Source organism: Ambystoma mexicanum, chromosome 1p (genome assembly GCF_040938575.1).
Source record: "Ambystoma mexicanum isolate Mex_15411 chromosome 1p, UKY_AmexF1_1, whole genome shotgun sequence".
NCBI lineage: Eukaryota > Metazoa > Chordata > Amphibia > Caudata > Ambystomatidae > Ambystoma > Ambystoma mexicanum.
The window spans coordinates 693,658,162-693,684,431 of record NC_090921.1 but is presented as its reverse complement, the minus strand read 5'-3'; the positions used below and the strand labels follow the sequence as shown (position 1 = coordinate 693,684,431).

The 26,270-nt window shown below is 47.5% G+C and overlaps 1 protein-coding gene across 2 annotated transcripts in view; it reads left to right on the top strand.

Moving 5' to 3' along the window:
* Positions 1-26,270, top strand: part of KHDC4 (KH domain containing 4, pre-mRNA splicing factor) — a 316,330-nt gene that overhangs the window by 213,255 nt on the left and 76,805 nt on the right. For both annotated transcript variants that reach the window (XR_011304121.1, XM_069649904.1), the window contains exon 10: positions 8,582-8,778. Coding sequence is in view for 1 of the 2 variants with exons in the window: in XM_069649904.1 (XP_069506005.1) it covers positions 8,582-8,778 (197 nt within the window). In the remaining variant the exon portion in view is untranslated. The remainder of the gene's footprint in view (positions 1-8,581; positions 8,779-26,270) is intronic.

Sequence of the window (26,270 nt, the reverse complement as noted above, 5' to 3'; positions counted from 1 at the left end):
CTTGTGGCTAGCTGGGCAGCCAGATTTGGTAGCAGCTGTAGACAGTGAATTAGGCCTACTGGTTGGGCCTGATACAGAGCATTGCTGTAGAGATGCCTGCTAGAGATGAGGCGATGACCACAGGACAAGACGGACCGAGGGAGGGAGGGAGGGAGGGAGGGATGGCAGGACCTTCCAAAGAACCCTTAGAACAAATGCCTGGCTTGGCAAACTGCACCAGCCTGCAGGGCCCTAGACGGTGATGCTGAAAAATAGATGGCCAAGTTCTTCACAACAGTCACTGGAATAGGAAACCCACCCAGTAGAGAAGGCCAGAAGTCAGAGGACCAGAAACCAGATTTAGGGGAGGGTCCCAACCACAAGAACTTGGGTTTTGTCCCCATTCAATTTAAGCCAGTTGGCACTCATCCAACTCCCAACGGCTGACAATCACGTAGACTAGACGACACCAGGATCTGGGTGTTGTCAGCATACAAGTAGCATCTGAAACCGAAGGAGCGGATGAGGCCAATCAGTGACTGGATATAGAGGTTCAATAAGTCTCAGGAGAATAGTTCGGGGGCAACATACTCGCCTTGGAAGCAAGAAGACACGGAGCAACACAGGTTCGATCCCCAGGTCCGTGCTTAGAAACCGCTGGTTATTGAGCATGTTATAAATAAACTATCATATTGAGGACAAGGCAGAGCCCTGGGGGACTCCACAGGAAACAGTAAAGGAATGGAAAAAGAGAAACTGATTGTTTTCTCCCAACCCCCCCATCAGTCAAGGTGGTAAACCACGCCAGGACCGTACCCGAGAGGCCAATGGGGTACGGGCGGGGGGGGTGGTCCAGTGTCAAAAGCCTCCGACGGATCAAGCAGAATCAGGGCCCATACTCCCCTGCCATCAAGCAGCCTGGCCATATCATCCATCACTGACACTACAACACTCTCGGTGCCCCTGACGGGACAAAAACCAGACTGAAAGGGGTCAAGTACAGAATAATTCTCAAGAAAAGCAGATGGATGAGATGTGATTCAAGTAGTTTCATGAAGAAAGGTAGCTGTGAAATAGGAAGAAAGTCAGAGGGGGAAGAGAGGCATCCAGTGACTGCTTCTTCAGGAGAGGGATCACAGTGGCTTGCTGAAGTTCTTTAGGAATAACTCCCGAACAACAAGAGAGAATGATAGCCTGAGTCACCAGAGGGGTGATTACAGGCATAAGATCCTTTAAAACAAATAGAGGGGTGGGGTAAGATGGCGCAGCTGATTTTAAATGAAAAATGGCCGCCAATACGACCTCCCCTGTAAACACTGTGGCAGGCAAAGGAGGTGGGGGATGCGGGGCGCATCAGTCGGCAAGCCTACATCAGCCTGGTGAAGCTGGATATGGTGAGAAATGTTTTCGATTTTAGAATTGAAAAAGGTAGCTAAAGTATCACACTGCGACATGGAAGCAGGCACAGCGGGCAGAAAACGAGCAGAAGATGAAAACGATTCGACAACCGAAAAGAGCTCCTTAGATTGATGTAGAACTGTTTCTATCTGTGAAGTGAAAAAAACTGTTTGGCCATTTTAATAGCCAGGTGATAGCTTTTGGACAGGGAGACAAAGATCGATTGGGCCATACTATTTTTGTGCCCAGTACAAACCATTTTTTTTTTTTTTTTTTTTAAATCTGTTTCAACCCCCCAAAACCCACTTGTTAGGACAGTTTTTCTGAAGTCCAACTAACAGCTTAGCAAAACCATTCAACTGAGGCAGTACAAGACTGCACTTTTAGTATAAGGCTGTACTACCTGATTTCATGGTAGTGTAGACAGAGCAGCCAGTCTTATTTTAGGAGGGAGAGAGTGCTGTAGAATCAGTACAAATGAAATTGTAATACAAATGGTCCAAAGAGAAACAAACACTATGTATGTAAAAATAAATGGTTTATTTAAATACAGGTAGGCCCAGATAAATCTAGGGGTAAATAAGTACTATCGCACATTAAATGTAATCGCAACACAAGACTATGCTTGAACTCAATAACAAATTGCATAATCCGTCACCTGTACAGTATACGTTTTGTGAATAGTGGAACACTTATTCCAGGTACAGTAAAAACCTATAACTAATTTTGTGATAAGTTATACTAGGTGAGTAAAACCGAAGGATGTAATATTCAATAACAGGTGCTTTTGAGATCAGTGAAACACAGATTGAGATAAGCAGTAACTCTTGTAACTTATTTTTGGAATGGCACACAGCTAACGCAAGGGAAGTAAAACCCATTTGCTTTTTTAACCTTACAATGAAGTCCAGGTTCAATCCTTCCCAGCTATACAAGTACCTTATGTATGACTTATGAGGGACAGTTGGAACCAAAGACTCTTTGTGTCTGTCTAAACAGCACAGGGAAAGCAAAACCCAATGTTGCACTTTACTGAATGACTACAAGGTATTCTAGGTAGGTATGACCTAATGCAGACTTATTCTGGACAGGCTAGTAGGAAGTCTGGATATTTGTGAGTGTCCCCTGTCCCACAACTGGGGTGTTAGGCAACATTGTATGCTGTACCCTTTGGGTGCACTACAACAACCTTGACCTCCTGGCAATAGGGACGCAACCTTTGGTAGAAGTCTGACAGGTTGGTAGTGTGGCTGAGCAGCCAGGCGGATCCGAAGAGGGGTCAGTGTGAGCAGTAAGGTTGTGACAGTTTCACAGTAAGTTATTCAAATAAACTCTTACACGCAAGGAATTATTAATTTATTTCATAGTCTGTTGTATAAGCCTTCTTCAGAAGGGAGCAATGTATGTAACACTATAATACAATTCAAAAACACACTGTCTCTCTAAATCAGATGATACCCATTGGGGATGGCACACACACTTCCTACACCCGCAGGTGACTTAAATAGCTAGGACACTGTGGGCATTGATTTATCACTAGTACATTTAGAGCAATACTGAGTTTGGTGTAAAAGATAGAAGAGGGGAATAAAACCAAGGTTATCAAATAATTCAGAAACGGGTAAGTACTTTTTGAAACCTTCCAATGTCAAATAAGTTTGAGCCTTTCCTGGGGGAAAGGCCAAAGCACAAAGTCAGAGGTAAAGAACAGTCTCTCAGGGACTCAGGCCGGCCAATGTTAACTGCACAATATCTAGGGGAGCTGAAGATCGTCTTTGCAGGTAGGTAAAAAGTGTTGTACAATGTTTTTCAATATGTTTGTAGAAAATAGAAAACTTGAAGGGCCACAAGCTGGGAGGCTTGTGAGGGGCAAAGCTTTAGCAACTCTGCAGGGTAACCAAGACAGGTCTCCACTGAGAGCAAGCAAGGCTACACAACACGTCCTCTTGGACTTTACAGTACCTCTGGTTAGAAGAAATGTTTCCAGTCGGTTTCTGTTCTTGTACAGCTCTGTAGATCCTGTTGTTCCTGGGCCTCAGTCGTGGATACAAGAGGGAGGAAGTCTGGGGATTTCTGCTCTGCAATGGGAAGGCCAGCGGCAGCAATGAGCAAACTTCAATTCTGCGGTCCTTCAGTGTTTCAGCTCCTCAGGTCTGACAGCAAACGGCAACACTGCGGTTCTCAGATACCACTCAGGACTTTCCTTGCATCTGGGTTCCAGCACTCTGTTGGGGTGGCTCAGGCTTCGTCAGTCCTGCTTCAGGGTAGTCCGGAGGATCTTCTGGCACTCGGGTGTTAGGGAGAATTCTCAAACATGTGCTAATTCCCTTCACCTTAGAGACCCCCAGCAACTTTGCTGGATTTTGAGGATTTGATTTTTTTTACCTGGAGTGACCCTTTTTCCCACTCATGTATTTTGAAATGTGTTTTACTCTAGTTTCTTTTGGTTATGGAGTCTAACCAACTCCATAGGCATCATCTTTTCATTTGTGTCACCCTCAGTGCAGTGGCACAGGGACAACTTTTCAGGGTTTCCCAAGGTTTAAATACCTTCTCTGGGATAAACTGCTGTTTCCCAGAGCAAGTAAAGTGAAATTGACTTTACTAGTCTTTTCAAATTCCTAGACCCAGCACATCCGATCTTAAAATAGAGTGCTGGAGGGGTTACTTTGTATCCCCTGTATCTAGATGCTCATGTAGCAGTCAAATGCTACCCGTTTCAGAATGGCTGGTGGCAGTGGTTTTACAACAAACTACCATGATTTTTCCTGAACACGAACACGGTAGTGTTAAATCGCAGGAGCCTTGTTTTTCAAGATGGCGTTTGACCCGCCTCTGTAAAAACAGGTCCCGTCTTCTTTTTTTGCCATTTCTTTGTGGAAAGGTCCTTCTAGACTTTTGCTCTGCATGCCAAACCTAGTTTGGTTCCTTTGTTCATTCGCCTTTGGCGGGCTTCAGGAGTGAAGTGGTTGACCACCAGATCCTCACTCAACACCTCTCTTCTCTCAGAATTCCACTAAGTGGATCCAGTCATTTCTGTCTGACAGGTCGACTAGAGTCTTCGCCCCCACTGCGGCTGCGGACCCTATCCCAATCACATGTGGAGTGCCCCAAGGCTCCTGCATTTCTCCCACACTTTACAACATCTTCACGAAGCTCCTATTTGACCGTCTTGACGATCTGGGTGTCAGCTACACTAATTATGCAGATGACACCCAGGTCCTCATCACGCTCACTGGAAGCTATGAAGAAGATGTTGCAAAGCTTAATGATATCTACTTAGAAATCCAAGCCTGGATGGCTACACACAGTCTTTGCCTAAACGACGATGAGACAGAATTGCTTATCATAGGCTCCCAGGCTCGCCTCAACAAACTGGACCAAAGGTATCAATCCTTTATCATTGATGGCAACTTCATAAAAGTATCCAAAGAGGTCAAAACACTAGGCGTTTACCTCGACTCCACCTTGTCACTAAAGAAACAAACTCTACCATCTCAGCTACCTCATACACCAATAAATTGATCAATGCCTGTAGGCCTTTTCTCTCCACCTCTAGTTGCCTCACCCTATCTAGAGCGCTGATGCCGTCTAAATTAGACTATTGCAACACACTCTACTTGGGCACTACCACAAAAAACTTGAACAGGCTCCAGATCCTGCAAAATAATGCACTAAGATGTGCCCTCAACCTCCCGCGCAAGGCGCACATATCCACGGTTAGCAAAGAAGTCCACTGGATCCCGGTCCGCGACAGAATTAAGCTAAGAACCCTGGTCATCACCCACAAGTGTCTGTCACGCACTGCCCCACGTTACCTTTCTGACAAATTCTCTAGACACTTCCCCATTAGAACCACCAGAACTCCCTACCTGCACCAACTAAAGATCCCCAACTCTAACCTAAAAACAGCAGGAGGCTCCAGTTTCCCAGTGCTCGCAGCACAATGTTGGAATACCCTCCCTCCTACAATTAGATCGGAAACCGCATTCTGGCCATTTAGAGCCATGGTAAAATCATGGCTACTAGCCTAAACATCTAGACCCTCACCGACGCGACCAGCAGCCGCCGCTCTCTACCTGCAGTAATGTTTGCTCCATCTACAGCCTACTCTGGACCAACCTGTAACCCGGTCCTCACTCGCCACTAACAATTTTTGTGCCTATTCTCTGTACATACTATTCTCGGTTTATTCTACTCTTGTATGTAAACATTTAGAGCCTGGACTAATGTATGCTCTGTCTGTTGTATTTTGATGTTCGTGTAACGATTTGGAACTATGCTGTGCACATGATTATGCGCCCAGCTACCTGAGGCTTCGGACGCGGCTTTACAAATAAACTAAACTATGAATGTTTTATAACTGACAGATAAATTAATAAGTATTTATCAAAGAAACCTTGTGTTCTGCTTACTTGAAAACTTGTGATTGTAGACCTCTGTGTAACATCAATACTGCTCACATTCCCCACTAAAAAAACTGTGTAGTACAGACTTATAGTAAAGGTTGGTTTTGCTTACACCTGTAGTCCTAGTTGTGTAGTGGTCCCAAAGGGTACTGCATGCAAACTTTGCCTAACATCAGGTCCGACTTATAAGCAACGCACACAATCTATTTTTCCTCTCCCTGGCACTTCAGTTTCAGCAGCAGTGGAAATACAGCCATTCCGAGAGGATGTCCAGGTGGCTTACATTAGAGCTGATTGGTCCCACCAACTCAAGGGGAGAAGTTGTCTTTGCAGTGCTTCTCTAGTCAAGGCGAATTTGGAGCTTCAGCACAGCAGCAGGGCTTCACCAGGCAAACGAACTGTCCAGGAGTTGCAGTAGGAGTCTCTTCCAAGTTCTTCTTCGGATTCCTTTGTCCAGTGGTCGACTCTGCCTTCCAAGCCAAAAAGCCTAACCTTTTATGCAGGTTTCTCCCATTCATTCCAGCATAGCTGTCAATCACACAGCAGGGTGGCTGTCCTTGCCGGACAGCCAGCCAGCCAATTGACTTTGGGTGTATTCCTGTAACCAAGGGTAGTAAGCACCGGGAGTTTCGGGCACCTCCTTCACTTCCTGCCCCTGCCAGACATACTGGAGCCAGAGGCAGGCTTCACTAGTGAATACCGCCAAACACAAAACAAAGGGACCAAACCTGGTTTGGTGCACAGAGTAATTCTAAAGAAGGACCTTTCCAGCAAATGGCAAAAAAAGACCAGGTCCATTTTGATGACATGAGCACCCATGGGTGCCTTGCTGCAATTGCAGCCCGCAGTAAAAACACACAATGGTAGTAAAAAGTAAACCACTGTCACCAGCCATTAATTTTAGAAAGGGTAACATAAAAATGCTACATGAGAAGCTAGACAAAAGGGATACTAAGTAACCCCTCCAGCACCCTATGGTAAAATATTGTGTGCTGGGTCTAGAAAGTTACAAAATGTAAGTAAAGTCAAATTCACTTCACTGCTCTTGGAAATCGTAGTTTATCCAAGTGAATGTATTTAAATCTTTGGGAAATCTAAGACTTCCCTGTGCCACTGCACTGAAGGTGCTGTGTGACACAATGTAAAGATGATGCCTATGGAGTTTGTCAGACTCCAAAGTCAAAAGAGAATAAATCGCATTAAAATTACATGAGATAAAAAGTCCTAAAAGTCCAGCAAAAAGAGCTGGAGTCTCTAAGGTAGAAGGGAATTAGAACACTTTTGAGATTTCTCCCTAACAGTGCCCACGAAGATTGAGCGAGATTCGGAAGACTGGGCACCAAACGATGCCTCAAGGTCACAGGGTATTGGGGTTATTGCAGCAACGCAAGGTCGTAGCAATGCATGGGATGGCTCCGAATGTGGGTCTTAAGTCTAGTCCGTCTCACCAGGCTGTGGGTCAGGGTTGTCATTTTCGGAGTCCCCAGGTCGATTCGAAGGAAGGGCCACAGCAGGCTCCGGTTACAGGGCAGGCTCTCCGGTTGCTGGAAATCGTTTCAGCCACTTTTCCTTCATCCTCTTCAGTTTCGGTTCCATTTGTCAACTTGTCTTCAGCCTCCAGGTTCGCAGTATTTAACAGGAACTACAAAACACCTTCTGCATTCTCTCCATGCATTTTACAGGGGGTGGTCTGGTTGTTGTCAATCAGGACAGCCAGCCTCCCACTGAGATTTGTCCCCATTCAGGAAAGGAGAAAAACAAAGGGCTGCAGAGTTTTGGACTCCTCCCTTGCTTCTGCCCTTAGAGACTGGAGAGTCCCGGGCACTCCCGCCGAAGATTAAAATCGCACAAAGGAATTTCCCACCATGAATGTTAGTGGAAAGAACATGAAAGGACAGGAAACACTAAAATGGCGAAAAAAGACATTTTGGTAAAAAGAGCACCCTTTGGTACCTTTACTCCAGCTGTGTACACAGCCTGTGGTAAAGGTGCACCAAATTAATACAAGCTATCACTGCCACCAGCCATTGAAGGTAAGCTTGTCCCTGTAACAGAATTGTTAGTTTTAATGTGTTGGGGGATACATTGTATCTCCCCAGCACTCCACACAAGGTGGGGATTGCTGGCTTCACAGAATAAAATGTAAAAGGGATCCCAAGATCCTGTCTACCCTTGGGAACTGTAATTCACTCAAGGTTAGCTAGAGAAAGTTGAGAGGAGCCCCCATGTCAACCCAGCAACAACAGGCACTTATTGACAAAGTTGTTAGGGGATAACTTTAAAAAGACATTATGGAGAGTCAAAAAATGACACCCATAAAAAGAGTAAAAGATTGCGAGTGTGGAATAAGGTTCCCACTTACAGGGGTATAAAAGCAAAAGGTTCTGGGGTTGACCCAGATCAGGAAGATTTACCATTTCTATGAACACATTACCTAACACTCCTGCAGCTCTGATAACGCTGCATTAGGACATTTCTTTGAGGCATGCTTTGATGTCGTTGGACTGAACTCACTGCTCAATTATTGCTGCCAGCACAGCTGTCTGTAGTCTTTCTTTTTAATCCCTTTTTAAAACATGTATTTGGGCATTTGCTTAATTTTAGTGAGTAAAACAGCCTGATAAATTGATTATCTGGAATAGTGCTGACTCCTAGGTTGTGTTTATTTTTGACAGTTAAACAATGCATGCAAGTCTTGCAAATTCATCACTCTGTGGGTGATGAACAGATTGTCTGTCTTTCTATGTCTTGTTTCTAAGGGCATTTATTTATTTATATGTTTCTTTACTTGCCAGGATTTGGACCGGTGCCCATGCAGGGTGCCTCTCGCGCACAGTATTATCCATCTGATAACTACAATGCTGGATACTCTGCAAGTTCACCTCAGCAAGGTCAACTCTCATATGGGGCACTGGGTTCTGATGACAGAGGGTTGAATCCCTTGATGGGCGTGTCAACTCAGTATCCTATTGCACTAAACAACAGTGGTCAGGTAAGAAGTGTGTGTAAGAAAGGAGGGGGCTGTCATAAATACATGCTACATTTAACTGTCTATTGTACAGATTTGTCTTGCACAATACTGACCTAAACCGGTCTAAGCTAATTGTTCTACATCTATAAAATGATATGCTTCATGGGATTTTTTTTTTGCTCTTTTCTCAGTCCTACATGTTTCAGTACAGCATAGAATGTATTTTTAATGGGAGTGGTGCCGTCTTTGTGGCTTAAATTGTGGGAATATTATTGCACAGACTGAGACCAAACCTCTGTGAACTGGCAGTTGATAATGGTACGCAGCCTGCTTCTGCTGCCAGTTCGTTTTTCTATACTCTTGCTGACAATATGTTGTCGTTTGAATTGTTATTGGATTTCAAAGTGCAGTGTGCTACCGTTCTCGTTTTCTTGCTGCTTTTAGGCTCTGAAAAAGAAGGGGAGGGTTGGGTTAGTTGAGAATTAGAAAAATGTGACTGCTTTAATCTTCTGATGTTTTCAGTTTGAGAGTTCCAGATGACTGATTCTGTTCCTAGGTAATTTTTTATTTTGTCAAGAGCTGCTGGGGAGAATTCTCAGAAATGTGTTAATTCCCTTCTACCTTTGAGACCCCCAGCTCTTTTGCTGGACTTCAGGACTTTCAATTTCTAACCTTGAGAGAGTGAGCCCTTTTTCTCACACTCTGGTGTATTTTTATTGTGATTTTGACGCTGTTTATGTTTAACTTTGGAGTCTGACAAACTCCATAGGCATCGTCTTTACATTGTGACACACAGCACCTTCAGGGCAGTGGCACATGGAAGTCTCTTATATTTCCCAAAGGTTTAAATACCTTCCCTTGGATAAACTACGGTTTCCAAGAGCAGTGAAGTGAAATTGACTTTACTTACATTTTGTAACTTTCTAGACCCAGCACACACTATCTTATCATAGGGTGCTGGAGGGGTTACTTGGTATCCCCTTTGTCTAGTTTCTCATGTACATTTTTTATTTTGCCCTTTCTACAATTAATGGCTGGTGGCAGTGGTTTACTATTTGCTACCATTCTTGTTTTTACTGCGGGCTGTGTTCGCAGCTGCAGTACGACACCCATGGGTGCCCATTTTGTTAAAGTGGCCCTGGTCTTCTTTTTTCGCCATTTCTTGTTGGGAAGGACCGTCTTGAGATTTACTCTGCGCGCCAAACCAGATTTGGCCCCTTTGTTCATTTTGTCTTTGGCGGGATTCACGAGTGAATCCTGCCTCTGGCTCCAGTATTCCGGGCAGGACGTGAGGGAGGTGCCTGTAACTCCCTGTGCTTAATCCCCTTGGTTACAGGAATGCACCTAAAGGTGATTGGCCGGCTGGCTGTCCGTCAAGGACGGCCACCCTGCTGTGATTTACAGCTATGCTGCAATGAATGCGAGCAACCTGCATAAAAAGTGAGGCTTGGAAAGTGGAGTTAACCACTGGACGAAGGATTCCCAAGAATAACTTGGAAGAGATGCCTGCTGCAACTCCTGGACTGTTGGTTTGCCCAGTGAAGCCCTGCTGCTGTGCTGAAGCTCCGAATTTGCCCTGCAAGGACCACTTCTCCCTTTGAGTTGGTGGGACCAATCAACTCCAAAGTAAGCCCGTCTGGACCTCCTCTCGAAGCTGGTTGTATTTACACTGCAGCTGCTGCTGGAATCTAAGAGCCTGGGAGAGGAACACCAGATTGTGTGTTGCTTTTAAGTCGGACCCGAGCGCTAGGAAGATCCTCTGGACTTCATGTTGCAGGACTGACCAAGCCTGAGCCACCTCAACAGAGTGCTGGACCCCAGAAGCAAGGAAAGCCTGAAGTGGTATCCGAGAACCACAGTGTTGCTATTTGTTATCAGACGTGAGGAGCTGAAACACTGAAGAACTGCTGAATCGAAGTTTGCCCATTGCTGCTGCTGACCTTCCCATTGCAGAGCAGGAGTCCCCAGACGTCTTCCCTCTTGTCCCCACGACTGAGGCTCAAACTGGATCTGCAGAGCTGCACAGGAACTGAAGCCTGCTGGAACATTTCTTCTAACCAGAGGTACTGTAAAGTCTAAACTTACTTCTTGTTGTGTAGCCTTACTTACTCTCAGTTGAAACCTGTCTTGGTTACCTTGCAGAGTTATGTTAATGTTGTACATGTTAAAGGATATTTGTACCGCACACTATCACCACCGGAGTGGTCCCCGCTCTGGCGGCTCTGAAAAAGGGAAGGGGGAATAAACTGGAAAAGTGCAAGAGAGCATTGATGTGCTGTTGGCAGCCTATACCCGGTTAACTCCGTTGATTGGGCTTGGGGTGTTTTCCGGTCGGTAATCGTTGTGTTGTTTGAGATTGTGTGGTTTGTTTTGTTGTTGCAGTGTAGTGAAGTTTGTGCTGATAGTTGTGTTAAAGGCTTGTGGTTGTTTTGGTTAGAGTTTGAGAGGTGTATGCAGAGGGGTGACATTTTTAGAGGATTGGTGAATTGGGCAAATGCTAACAATCACAATTCTATTTAAGTGTGGCATATGCTGACATTTACGATCCTATCTAGAAGCGACACCAGCTAATTTTTACAATTACGTCTAGGTGTGGCACATGCTAATATTCACAATTCCATCGAAGTGTGGCACATGCTGACATTCACGATCCTATCTAGATGCAACGCTGGCTAATGTTCACGGTTACGTCTGGGTGTGACATATGCTAACAATCACAGTTTGAAGGTAGGGTAATGTAGAGTGACATGGTTTTCTGGAGTAGAGGGATTGCTCTACCCCCACCCATGCCACACTTACTTTGGTGGTTGTTGCTAGTTGGCGGCTGGCCATTGGCTTCCCCCTGCGGACACCTGCAGACACATCTTGGAGCCGCCAATGTTGGAGCCGCCCCTTTGCCTTGGGGCCGTTAGAGCTGTCCCTTAGGAGGGTGTAATGGACCAATCAGGTTGGGTTAAAGGCGGGATAGAGAGCACCACGAAGCAGGAAGCGGAAGGGGAGAGGGGGAGCCGCGCGCACCACGCCCTTTGTTGGCACACAATTTTAAATGGCCAGGCTCTGGACTGGGGCATGGGGGCACTCACCTTGCGTGGGTGGGAGCATGAAGTGGCGCGGGTGCATCGCATACACCAGTTCATTAGGCCTATGTGTTTTGCCTGCACCCGATGGACCAATCCGGTCGGGTTGGAGGCGGGATTGAGAGCACCAGGAAGCGGGCAGTGGAGCGGGGGAGCCGCGCGCACCACGTGCTTTGTAGGCACACAATTTTAAATTACAAAATGGCCAGGCTCTGGGCTAAAGCTTTGCCCCTCACAAGCCTCCCAGCTTGTGGCCCTTCAAGTACTTTTCTACAAATATTTCTAAAAACATTGCAAGACTTTTTACCTACCTGCAAAGAAGATCTTCAGTATCCCTTGACATTGTGCAATTAACATTGGCTGTCCTGGTTCCCTGAGAGACTCCTCTTTGCCTCTGACTTTGTGCTTTGGCCTTTCCCCACACTCTGCATTGGAAGGTTTCTAAAAGTACTTACCTGTTCATGAATTATTGGTTGACCTTTGCTTTAGTCCTCTATTTTCATCTTTTGCACCAAACTCCTAATTCCTCTAAATGTACCAGTGATAAATCAATGTCCACAGTGTCCTAGATATTTAAATCACCAAGGGTGTAGGATGTCTTTGTGCCATCCCCAGTGGATATCATCTGATTTAGAGAAAGTGTTTTGAAGTGTATTCAAGTGTTACATGTTTTGCTCCCTTTCTGAGGAAGGCTCATATAACCGACTGTGAAATATATTAATAATTGTTTTATCAAGGAACCTTGAGTATCAGTGTTTATTTGGGTAACTGTATTGTGAAACCGTCACACCCTTACTGCTCACATTGACCCCTCTTGAGATCAGCCTGGTATTAGGGAGAATTCTCAGAAATGTGCTAATTCTCTCCACCTTAGAGACCCCCAGCAACTTTGCTGGATTTTGAGAACTTGATTTTGTTTAACCTGCAGAGAGAGTGATCCTTTTTCCCACTCTCTTGTATTTTATTGTGATTTTGAAAACGGTTTCTTTTGGTGATGGAGTCTGACAAACTCCATAGGCATCATCTTTTACATTGTGTCCCACAGCACCTTCAGATTTCAAATCTTCCAGATTTCCCAAAGTTTAAATACCTTCTCTTGGATAAACTCCTGTTTCCAAGAGCAGTAAAGTGAAATTGACTTTCTCCAGCATTGGATCTTTCATGGATTCACATGCTTGGATTCACATGCTTAGAATATTCCCGTCGTCAGACTGGGACCACTGGGTACACATATATAGCCTTTTCCAATAGGATCTACGTCCTTTTAGGACCCGCCTATGCATGCTCCGTAGGACGTCCCTGTATAAGAGGCCCGCCCCCGCGGCTCCCCTTCAGATTTCAACCGTCTCGAAAGTAGTGGGATCTCCTCGCGTTGTCTTACTATTTTGTACAAGGTTGCATTACTGGAATTTGAGTACAGAAAATGTCCTCCGTGTCAGGAAAAGCGCTGTTCCGCCCATGCGCGACGTGCGGCTTGAAAAAAGTTTACGAGGGGGACGGACATATGGATTGTATATATTGCCTCCACCCTCATCATTCGGCGGATAACTGCGAGATATGCAAAGGGTTTTCTCAAAAAACCCTCAAAGACTACAGTCGACGACTGGTGGCATGGCTGAATGATGGAGTGGGGGCACACCCCCCTTCGGAGGTAGGCTCCACACAATCGGCAAAAACATCACGCCGCGCTACCTCGTCGGAACCACCGGCGAAGAAATCTCGACCGACGGAAAAAGAGTCGTCTGGAAGTCACTCAACTAGAGACTCCTCGTCAAAGAAATCATCTTCATCAAAGGAAATCCTCTTCGGGCGATCATCATAGATCGACCACGAGTCGAGTAAAAGCAAGCCAAGTGTGAAAAAGGCGGGACCGCCAAAACCACCTGCTTAAGTCACCGTCGTCGACGGCGGCCCAGTCATAGGCCTCCACCCTGCCACAGGTGGCATCCACCGTCCCACCGACAACGACGTCGACGATGGCCTCGTCGACGGGGGTTCTACAGGAGGCCTGGAGGCCTGAAATTTTTGATCCGATCCCCCCCGGATACTTTACTACAAGAACAGGCTGTGTTGCTGTCCTCGGAGGACGAGAATGAGAATAGCTGGCCCAGCAGACCTAGGGCTACGAGTGGCTGACAAGTCGTCGACGAGGGGATCCGTTATACCGGTATCTGCCCCTCTTCTCAATCCTCAATCTGTTTTGTCGTTGGAAATTCTGTCCACGCTTCAATCGTTGTTACAGTCGTTGGACCAGAGACTACCTCAGGCAAACCTGCCACAGTCACCCGTCGACGAGACGGGCCCGTCCCGTCAACCGACGCACCTACGCACGCCAATCTCAGCACTGGCACAAGAGGAAGGTGAGCTGCCAGATTCGGAGTCTGACAGGGGAGCCATGTCAGATAGCTCATCATCCCCCTCCAGGGATCCAACCTGGGAGTCAGAGGTGGAGTTGGAAACCCCTAGAAGCCCAGCTCACCCGTCCCCTCCGGACGACATTGCGTCATTCCATTCTATGATGGAGAAGGCATGCAAAGAATTTGGTTTGTCCCAGGAAGAACAGAAAAAGGACTGTTTTTTGTTCAACCACATGGGTAAGAGAAGGTCTGTGTTCTCGATACCAATACTAGACCATGTATGGAAGGAGGGGTTGCAGACAATGCGTCGCCCGTTTTCAGAGCCGGCAGTGAAAGGACGCCTGGAAAAAAAGTTTAAGGCTCCAGAGTCTACCCCCAAGTGTTTATCCTCCCAACCAACGCCAGACTCGGTGGTGGCAGCGGCGAGGAAGGTGAAGGCCCAGCACAAGTGCACGACGACTCCTGAGAACGAAGCGAGACGCCAAGATGCCTTTGGCAAAAAAGTGCTATCCGTGGGAGCGACCACAGTAAAGGCCGCAAACTCTCTGGCAATTGTTGCCAGATACGATAGGGAGATGTGGCACAGGCTAGCTCCGTTGCTTGATCATCTTCCAGAAGAGCATAGGAAGGCAGCGATGTTACTCGTCCGAGAAGGTGAGGAAGCCTCAAATCGCGCAATAAACATCGCGGTGGACCTCGCTGAGTCAGGCTTCAAGCAAGTCAATAATGGGGTCGTATTACGTCGACAGTCATGGCTTAAGTGTACCTACTTCAGGCCAGAAGTACAATACAAAGTTTTAGATATGCCCTTTGGGGGAGACCTTCTTTTCGGTGAGAAGGTGGACGAAGCCCTAAAGGGAATGAAAGAGGACTCGGACACGGCACGTTCATTGGGTGCCCTCCAGAGTGGCAGAAACTACAAGTCTTTTCGTCCCTTTAGAGGGGCTTCAGGTAATTCAAGATTCTCTGCATCTGGAGACAGATCCTTTGGCAGATCTGCTTACCCCTCCCAGGGAATACAGACGTGCCCCCCAAACGGCAAACCGTTGCCGGAACTTCCAGACGTCCAGAAAAAGACCATCATATCCATCGTCGTCGAGAGACAAGCAAAATAAAGATCAGCAGTGACATACAACACACCGTTCTGGGGGGAAGAGTTTCAGCATATGTCGACGAATGGGAACGAATAACGACGGATCAATGGGTGCTGGATACTATAAGAAAAGGACACTCTCTACAATTCAAACACAGCCCTCCGCAAATTCCACCTGCGTTCACCGCTCATTCCCATCTGAAGATACTGCAACAAGAGGTAACACTCATGTTAGCAAAGGGCGCGATAGAATTGGTTCCAACATCACAGAGAGGTCAAGGAGTCTACTCAAGATATTTCGTCGTAAAAAAGCCGAACGGCAAATGGCGTCCCATTTTAGACTTACGCGATCTCAACAAATCTTTGAAGAGCCTAAAATTCAAGATGCTCACTCTGCAGGAAGTGATCCGCGCCGTTCAAGAGGGGGATTTTCTAGCGTCCCTGGATTTACAGGCCGCGTATTTCCAAATTCCAATGTGTCGGAGAAACAGGAAATTCCTAAGATTTGTAATAGGGCGGACTCACTACCAATTCACGGTTCTTCCTTTTGGGCTCAAGACCTCCCCCAGAACGTTCACGAAATGCCTGGCTCCAGTAGCGGCCTGGCTAAGGAAGCAAGGCCACCATGTATATCCATACCTCGACGACTGGCTGGTAAGGGGATCCTCCCCAGCGTCGACCAACACAAGTTTACAAGCCACCATGCAGCTTCTACAACAGCTGGGATTCGCCATAAACTTCGAAAAATCCTCTCTGCAGCCATCGAGATCGCTGGTATTCCTGGGGGCACAGTTCGAGACCCAGTTAGGGCTAGTGAAACCTTCTCTCGACAGAACCTCAAGACTCAATCAGCAAGCATGCCGACTACGGCGAAACACCAAGATCTCAGTGAGAAAATACGTTTCGGTCCTAGGGGCCATGGCATCCTGCATCCATCTGGTGGAAAATTGTCGCCTATTCATGAGGCCAGTCCAGGAATTCCTCGCGGACCGATGGACGCAGGCTCAAGGATCGTGGTCAGACAAGATAACCATCGACGACGACAAGCTGCTTCGGACCCTTCAGTGGTGGCAGAGTTTCCACAATCTGAACAACGGCGTACCCCTACAGGAGCCGGAGTTTCAGCGAACCATAGTCACGGATGCGTCCCTAACCGGATGGGAGCTCACATGGGTGCTCTCCAAACGCAGGGTCGCTGGTCTCCAACGGAGTCACTCCTACACATAAACGTGTTAGAACTCAGAGCAGTACGATGGGCCTTGAAGGCATTCCTACCACACATCAAGGGCTCGCGAGTACGAATACTGACCGACAATACAACGGCCATGTTTTATCTGAGGAAACAAGGAGGGACGCGATCAAGAACTCTTTCCATAGAAGCCCAGAAAACATGGCATTGGGCATTAAAGCACGAAATTTCCATCGTGGCTCATCACCTTCCAGGAGTGAGGAACTCCCAAGCAGACTCCCTCAGCAGAAGCATGGCCCAAATACACGAGTGGGAAATGGACACAGGTCACCTGATGAAAGTGTTCGAGAAATGGGGTCACCCCCCTCTGGACGCCTTCGCGACCAAAGACAACAAGAAATGCGAGCAATTCGCAAGCAGATGGCCTCAAGCGGGCTCCAGGGGGGAGGCATTCTCCTTCCCATGGACGGACATGTTCCTCTATGCCTTTCCCCCGTTCCCCCTCATACGGAGGACAATACAGTGGATACGCAGATACAATTGCCGGGTAATCCTAGGGACACCATACTGGCCAAGGCAACCGTGGTTCTCCGACCTGCTTCACCTGTCACTGGAACATCCCATAGGGTTTCCGAAAGCCCCGAACCTACTATCCCGGGACAAAGGCACAGTGTGGCATCACGACCCGGACAGTCTCAACCTTACAGCCTGGCTCCTGACTTTTCGGAGTTCGGTGCTTTAGACGTTTCGGAGGATTGTCAAAAAATTCTGCAGGCGGCTAGAGCCCCTTCTACAAACAAATCCTACTCCTATAAGTGGCGGAGGTTCTGCGAATGGTGTAGGGGACAACAGGGCCTACAACCGTTGTCGGTAACGCCGTAACAAGTTCTACCTTACCTGCTCCTCTTGGCGGAGAGTGGATTATCCTTCGCATCGATAAAGGTGCACCTGGCGGCCATCTCGAGGTTCACAAGGAAAAGGCAGTCGTCTCCTCTATTTAGCGACAGACTTGTAAAACACTTCATGAGGGGTTTATTTTGAGTTTTTCCCCCGACTTAGAGTGTCAACACAGTGTTGGCAGGCTTAATGAAACCGCCTTTTGAGCCTATGGCCACGTCCGACATAAAATTCATTTCGTGAAGTTGGCATTCTTGATTGCTATCACATCAGCTAGAAGAATCTCGGAACTGCAAGCGCTGGTCGTAGACCCGCCATACCTAAGATTCTTTAAGGACAAAGTAGTCCTGGCAACTAATCCTATGTTCGTCCCAAAAGTTCCGACAGTGTATCACAAACACTCGTCCATTGTTCTCCCTACTTTCTTCGCCACATCATCATCGGCAGCAGAAAAAGCTCTTCATACCCTGGACGTTAAGAGGTCTCTGAAATTTTACCTACATCGTACACAGGAATTCAGGTTTACTAGACAACTGTTCGTCGCATATGGTCCGTCGACGAGAGGAAAAGCAATCTCTAAACAAGGATTGGCTCGATGGGCCTCATGGACGATTGCGTTTTGTCACTCTAAGGCCGGAAGACCACGGCAAGGACATCCTAGAGCCCATTCTACAAGATCGATGTCCTCCTCCAGCTTTATGGGCAGGAATTCCGTTGACGGACATATGCCAAGCTGCGGCATGGTCAGCGCCCCACACGTTTACCCGCCACTACTGCCTTGCCAGGCAGCATGCAGACGAGGTGCAGATGGGAAGAGCTGTCCTGCGCCATCTGTTTCAGTAAGGTAAGCTCCACGCTGTGGAGAATCTGTTGTCTACCTTTTTAATGACAGTTTATTTTAGGTGGGTAAGGTTATATGCGGTAACTTATTCCTACTGTACATATGCATTGTGTAGTATGTTGAGGGTATATTACATTCTCACCGCCGTCTCAAGTGTTACTGCTATACAATCTATTCTAAGCATGTGAATCCATGAAAGATCCAATGCTGGAGAAGGGAATAGTTTCTTACCTGTAACTCCATTTCTCCAGCATTGGTATCTTTCATGGATTCACATGCGCCTGCCAACCTCCCCGGAATGTAATGTATTTAATTGATAAATTTAACCCTTCCTACTTTGGAGGGGCCGAAATCTGAAGGGGAGCCGTGGGGGCGGGCCTCTTATACGGGGACGTCCTACGGAGCATGCGTAGGCGGGTCCTAAAAGGACGTAGATAGGACACAAAAGTGTCGGAAGTTTTCCTATTGGAAAAGGCTATATATGTGTACCGAGGGGTCCCAGTCTGACGACGGGGAATATTCTAAGCATGTGAATCCAAGCATGTGAATCCATGAAAGATACCAATGCTGGAGAAATGGAGTTACAGGTAAGAAACTATTCCCTTACTTACCATTGTAGCATTCTAGACCCAGCACCCACTATCTTACAATAGAGTGGTGTAGGGGTTACTTAGTATCCCCTTTGTCTAGCTTCTCATGTAACATTTTTATGTTACCCCTTTCTCACTGAATGGGTGGTGGCAGTGGTTTTGTTTTAACTACCATGGTGTGAATTTACCGCTGGCTGCGTTCGCAGCTACAGTAAAGCATCCAAGGGTGCCATTTTGGTCAAAATGCCCCTGGTCGTCTTTTTTGCCATTTCTTTGTGGAAAGTTCCTTCTTGAGATTACTCTGCGCGCCAAACCAGGTTTGGTCTCTTTGTTCATTTTGCCTTTGGTGGGATTCACAAGTGAAGCCCGCCTCTGGCTCCAGGCTGTCCTGGGTAGGTAGGAAGTGAGGGAGTTGCCCGAAACTCCCTGTGCTTAGTCTCCTAGGAAACCCAAATGCACTCTGTGATGATTGGCCGGCTGACTGTCCGGCAAGGACAGCCAACCTGCTGGGTGACTGACAGCTAAGCTGGAAAGAATGGGAGAGAACTGAATAAAAGGTGAGTCTTTTGGCTTGGGAGGCAGTCAACCACTGGATGAAGGAACTGAAGAACTTCAAGAGGATGCCTGCTGCAACTCCTGGACCATTGGTTTGACCGGTGAAGCCCTGCTGCAGTGCTCAAATGCCAAGTTTGCATCGACAGAGAAGCCCCTGCACGTACGACTTCTCCCCTTGAGTTGGTGTGACCAATCCACTCCAAAGTAAGCCAACTGGACATCCATCTTGGAGCTAGTTGAATTTCCACAGAGTAGCTGCTGGAAACCGTAAAACCAGGGAGAGGAACACCAGATTGTTTGTGTTGCTTTTAAGCTGGCCTAGAGCTTCAGGAAGATCCTCCGGACTCCCAGGAAGGAGGACTGACCAAGCCTGAGCCCCCTCAACAGAGTGCGGGACCCCTGAAGCAAGGAAAGTCCATCTCGACAGCCAGGAACCGCAGTGTTGCTATTTACGGTAGACAAGAGGAGCTGAAACACTGAACAGCCACAAAGTGAAGTTTGCCAGTTGCAGGTTTTGACGTCCCATAGCATAGCAGGAGTCCCCCGACGTCCTCCCTCTTATACCCTCAACTGAGGCCCAGAAACAGTGAGATCTGCAGAGCTGTACAGGAACAGAAGTCATCAGCTGCATCTTTTCTTCATTTCTACGGTGCTGTAAAAAATCTGAGAACTTACGTCTTACTGTAGAGTGCTTGCAACTTCTACAACTCACAAGTCTAATCACTGTGTGGCCCTATATTTGATTCTTCTTTTCATCAAAGACTCCTAAGAATTTGTGCAAAGACTTTTCCATTTACTTACCAGAAGTGCTTCATCCTATGCAAGACTTTTGCCCATTGACTTTGGCTTAGCCTATTGAATTGTGTGACTATTCTTGAGGGATCCAAAGTATTTGCCTGCTCAAGAATATTTGTGGTCTCTTGTTGTACTAATAACCTGTGCTTTTTACCAACTTCTAAGAGTATAATGAATGCCAACAGTAAGATATTAATGTCCCCTGCACCCTAGCTATTGAAGTCGTCTGTGGGTGTAGGTTGTCTGTGGCCATCCCAAAAAGGTCTTTACTGATTTAGAAACTAAGTGTATAGAGTTGAAGTGTATTTGTGTGTTACTATTATATTGCCTCCTTCTGTAGAAGGCTTATTCAAAGTGACTGATGAATAAATGGATTGTTTATGCAAGAAACCTTGAGTGAAAGTTATTTTGAATACTTGTAACTGTGAATCTCTGTAACTCCACTACAGCTCACATTGTGTCTCGTCTAAACAGGTTCACCCCTGTTCCTCCAAAACTATCAAGGACCACATCGACTCCCTGGCTCCTGCCCTGGCTGACTTTTGCAACCTCTCCTTTGCCTCTGGAGTCTTTCCATCCCCCCCTCAAGCACTCCCTTGTGCATCCTCTTCTTAATAAACCCTCTCCCGACCCCTCCTGCCCGGCTAACTATCGCCCAATCTCCATCACTCCCATCCTGGGCAAGCTCCTGGAGAAACTGGCCATCTCCCAGCTTAACCTCCATGCTGAAGCTGTTGGTAGTCTTCATGACCACCAATCCGGCTTCAAAGCGGCCAGAAGCACGGAAACTGCTCTCCTGAACATCCGTGATGACCTGCTCTTGAACCTCGACTCCAACAATCCATGTGTTCTCATTCTGCTCGATCTCTCTTCTGCCTTTGACACTGTCAACCATGCCATCCTGCTCAACCGTCTCCGTGATAACCTGGGTATCACTGGTCAGGCTCTGGCGTGGCTGACCTCTTTCCTTTCCAATCGACCCTCCCAGGTCCAACTTGGGTCCTTCCTCTCTGACATCTTTTTCTCCACCTGTGGTGTTCCCCAGGGATCTAATCTCTCTCCCTGGCTTTTCAACCAGTATCTGGCACTTCTTGCCCACCGCATCGCCGCCCTCTGCCCCAGCTTTCAGTGCTATGCGGACGATACCCAGCTCATTTTCAGGCTACCCTCGGCCTCCTCCTCTCCTGCCCTCATCTCTGTCTGTCTGCTATCCAGGAATGGTGTGCTGCCAACGACCTCCGCCTTAATGCTAGTAAGACTGAGATTCTACTCATCGGCACACCCACACCCACTCCCTCCTTCCCTGCAGCTCTCTGGCCAGCCTCTCTTGGGCCTCTTCCTGCTCCTACCTGCAAAAAACCTCGGGGTCATCTTTGACTCCACACTCTCCTTCTCTCCTCATATATCTGACGTCTCTAAGAAGTCACACTACCAGCTGCACCTCCTTAGAGGTATTCTTCCCTTCCTCTCCTTGCCCCAGAAGCTCACTGTCTCCCGAGCCCTGGTTCTCTCGAAACTGGACTACTGTAACAGTCTCTATCTTAATCTGCCTGCCTCCACTCTCTGCAACTCATCCAGAACAGAACTGCGAGACTTGTCCTTGGCCTCAAGCCCAGGGACCATATCTCTCCAGGACTGAAATCTCTACACTGGCTCCCAGTGGCTGCGAGGATTAAGTTCAAAACCCTCTGCATTGTCCACAAGGCCTTCTGGGGCCTGGGGCCTAAATACCTGCAACTCTCTTCCTAAATATCTTCCTTCCCGAGCCCTTCGCTCATCCGTCTCCAACTCCCTCAGGGTCAGCCGCTTCTCGAAGCAACGAGCTGGGGGTAGATCTCTCTCCGCGGCAGGAGCCTCCCTCTGGAACAGCCTTCCTGCCTCCCTGAAACTGGAGAACCATCTCCGGTTCCGGAAGCACCTCAAAACCTTCCTCTTTGCTTCTGCTTTCTCTCTCACTCTCCCCTGCTAATTCTTCACTAAATTCTGCACTGAATCTGAAACTTGGCCACTCTCACCAACCTCGGTCGTGGGCCCAGCCACTCTCCACTTGCACTGCGGGGCTGTCTCTGTATCCCTACAGCCCCCCCTTCCCAGCACTTGTCTGCACTTACCTTGCACTTGCCACCAGCTGGCCCTATTTATTTATTTATTTATCTATTTATTTCTATTCTACTTACCTTGTACTGCACTTTTCCCTTCCCCCTACCCCTGCACTTGCGCGGTCTGAATGACACCTGGCCTAGTAGGATCGTTGACTGTCCTCCCCCTGTTCCCCCCTCCCTGCCTCGTCGCGCCTTGAAACACTTGTGTATAGGAGCGTTACAAATGCCATATCATATCATTGACCCCTCTTGAGATAAGCCTGGCTGCTCAACATGCTACCAAAACTGTGTAGTACAAGCTTATACCAAAGGTTGTGTTTTCTATACCTGTACTCAGAGTTGTGTGTAGTGGTCCCAGAGGGTACTGCATACAAACATTGCCTAAGAGGAAGTTCTCATGGCTTCCTTCGACTCCTCTAAAGTCATCATTAATGTCTACCTTAATGGCACTGTCGTGGTCCAATGCCCTCAGGCCAATTTCCTCCTCTTTTATAGGCACTTCCCTTGCCTCATCAATATTCTCTCAACTCCTGCTGTCCCATCTGCTCCCCTCTTAGCTACCTTGCCCTCTCTCTCTCTCTTCCTTTTCTGCCCCTCCTAGGGCTCTTTCTCCTCTTCAGGGCGTACCTCTGATCTGGACCCCTCCCAGGAAGGTCATTAAGGCTGGCAACCTTCTTCATAGTGCCACTCCGAACTCTCCCTCTGCTGTCACACTCCTCTGACATCTGCCACCTCCTTGAAGAACTAGACCTTGATGTCCTGTCTTACTGAGACATGGTTCATGGCCAGCTCTGTCACAAGCTTTTACACTCTCCTGCCTGATGGCTACAATATCCTCTCGGCACCCAGATCCTCCCGGTCCGGTGAGGGAGGCGGGGAGGGTATCCCTGCCTTTTTGAATGGATTGTGTCCTCCAACGTATTCCACATCTTTGACATGTAATGTCAAAGATGTGGAATACGTTGGTGGATCATCCAGTCGAAAGAACGTTACCAGTTGGTAAGTAACCTGTTCGTCTGTAGGCTCTCTCTCCTACCCATTCTCTTACTGTGGCGATCATCTACCGGCCTCCTGGTCAAATCACCTAATTTCTGAGTGGGCGGACACGGCCTCTACCATTCAACTCCTCCTCTGTGACCTCAATATCCATTTAGACTCTCATTGTTACTCCTCTGTCCTCTTCTGTGACCTGCGACTCCCTCTCCCTCCTCCCCTCTGGCCCGACTCACTCTGCAGGGCACACACTCGATGTCTTGATCTCCTAACCTCGCCATGCCTCTGACTCCTCCTCTCCTGGAGCAATCACTCCCTCCTCTACTCTCTCCCTCTCCCCCCAGCTTTCCCCCCACCACCCAATCCATGCCTTCCCCCAACACTGCCACCTACTTTCTCAGACATCCGGCCCATGAAGAGTGTGTCAGTTGAGGCTTTCGCCGCCACCTTCTCTCCTCCCGTCCACCTCTGGCTGTTTCACATCCTGACACAGCCCTGTCTCTGCTCTACAATTTCTGTTACTCTTGATGCTCTTGCCCCTGTCATGAGGATCCGTTTGAAGTCCAAAGCCAAGTGCAATTTCTGGTATGACTCGGACATAGCTACACTTAAACATAAGTGTATGGTGGCTGAGAGAAAATGGAGGGCTTCATGTTCATCTTCTGACAAACTGGCCTGTCGCCTGCTCCAAAAGCAATACCAACTCTGTCCTCACCAAGAAGAGTCCACATTCAAGCTTGTGTCTCTGCGGCATCTAACAACTCGGCTGAACTCTTTAAAATCTGCAAGGAACTAGTCAACCCTGCTGCAGTCTCTACCCCTCCTGTTGCCGCCCAGGCTCTTTGCAATGCCCTTGCCTCTCACTTTATCTAAAAAACCCAGGACATCCTGTCCACCCTCTCCATCCGCCTCCTCTACCCTCTCTGTCTGTGCTTAATGACCCTCCTTATGACACCCCCACCCTCCTTCTCATCCTTTCCTCTTTTCTTCCCTGATGAGGTAGCTAGACGAGTCCGATCTATAAAAGCCTCAATCGTTTCCTCCCTGTTCCTCTAAAACCATCGAGCTTGAAGAGGACGGCTGCTGCAACTCCTGGACCGTTGGTTTGCCCAGTGAAGCCCTCCTGCAAGTCTGAATCGCTTAGTTCATCTCGACAGAGAAGCCCTGCAAGGACGAATCTCCCTTTTGAGTTGGTGGGGCCAGTCAACTCGACCCGTAAGCCACCTGGATACCATTCTCTCAGCTGGTTGTATTTAGAGTGCTGCAGGAAACCGAAAGACCAGGGAGAGGGACACCAGTTTGTGTGCTTTACTACAGCTACTGGAATTGAAGATTTGCCAGTTCCAGCTTTTTGACCAGTCCCAGTGCACTGCAGGAGTCCCCCGATTTCCTCCCTCTTGTCTCCACAACTGAGGCTCAGGAACAGCAAGATCTGCTGCAACTGCCAGGAACAGAAGTCTTCAGTTGTATCTTTTTCTTCATTTGTAAGGTACTGTGAAACAAGATTTACGGTATTTGCCTCTCGCAGTGAAAGTGCTTGAAACTTTCGCAACTAGCAGGCCTAATCAGCTTGTGACCCAACATATAATTCTTTTTACAAACTACTTCTGAGAACTTCTACAGAGACTATCGTTTACTTGCAAGAACCGTTTTATCCTATCCAAGACTTTAAGCCCATTGACTTTGACATAGCCTATTGAATTGACTCTTTTGGTGAATTCAAAGTATCTGCACTATCTAAGAATAATTGTAATCCTTTTGTGTTCTGAACCTATTCCTTTCTGCTCCTCCTTCAAAGTAGTCTGCCTCAGAAACGATTATAGTACTGAAGTATATTTGTGTATGTTGAACTGCCTCCTTCTAGCGGATGTTTTATAACTGAATGTTGAATACATTAAGTGTTCAAGCAAGAAACCTTGAGTCTAAGTTTATTTGAACATATGTGATTGTAGACCTCTGTGTAACATCATTACAGCTCACATTCCCTTTTGAGATAAGCCTTACTGCTCAGCTCTGCTACCAAAAACTGTGTAGTACAGACTTATACCAAAGGTTGGTTTTGCTTACACCTGTAGTCCTAGTTGTGTGTAGTGGTCCCAAAGGGTACTGCATACAAACTCTGCCTAACAACCGGCAAATAGCACCACCGCGGTTCTTGGACACCTTGTGGTCTCCCCTTGCGTCTGGTGTCCAGCGCGCTGAGGTGACTCAGGCTTGGGTCACTCTGCTTCGGGAAGGTCCTCTTGATCTTCCTGGAGCTTGAGTCCGGGTTAAAGACAATGCACTCATTCCTGGTGTTCCTGTACCCTAGCACTCGGTTCCAGCATCAGTGAAGAAGTACAGGCAGAGGGGTTCCAGTCAAGTTCGTCTTGGGTTCAGTTGGTCCCACCAACCCAAGGGAAGAAGTTGTCCTTTCTGGGCTTCTCTAGTCGTTGCGAAAATTGGAGCTTCAACACTGCAGCCGGGCTTCACCGGGCAAACCAACGGTGCAGCAAGCTTCTCTTCCAGTTTCTTCTTCGGTTCCTTCGTTCAGTGGTTGACTCTGCCTTCCTTGCAAAAGAACTCACCTTTTATGCAGGTACTGATGGAATACCTAGAGGTTTGAGATGACCAGATAGTGGGGATCCTAGGTTTCGCCAGCTGTTTACAAAGTGATAGTACTCTTAGATTCGGGATATCGGAGGGTGAAGAAGGATCCATGATTCAGTGAGTGCCAAGTAATAATTAAACACCTTCATTCCTGACTCATAGATGAAAGGAGAATGGCCTAGGCTTCAGTGGCACACAGTAATTAAACACCTAGATTGGAGAAACCTTGAAAGGGGAGATAGTTCTAGTTTTCACCGAATGATGAGCAGCAACCACAACACGAAGATTCGACGCAACGAGACAATGGGAGGAGCCTAGGTTTCACAGGATGGTAGGCAGTGATTGAAACACCTAGATTTGAGATGCCTAGAAATGGGAGAAATGCTTAGGTTTCACAGAATAACAGGCTCCCAAAATCTAGGTGTTTCATTTACT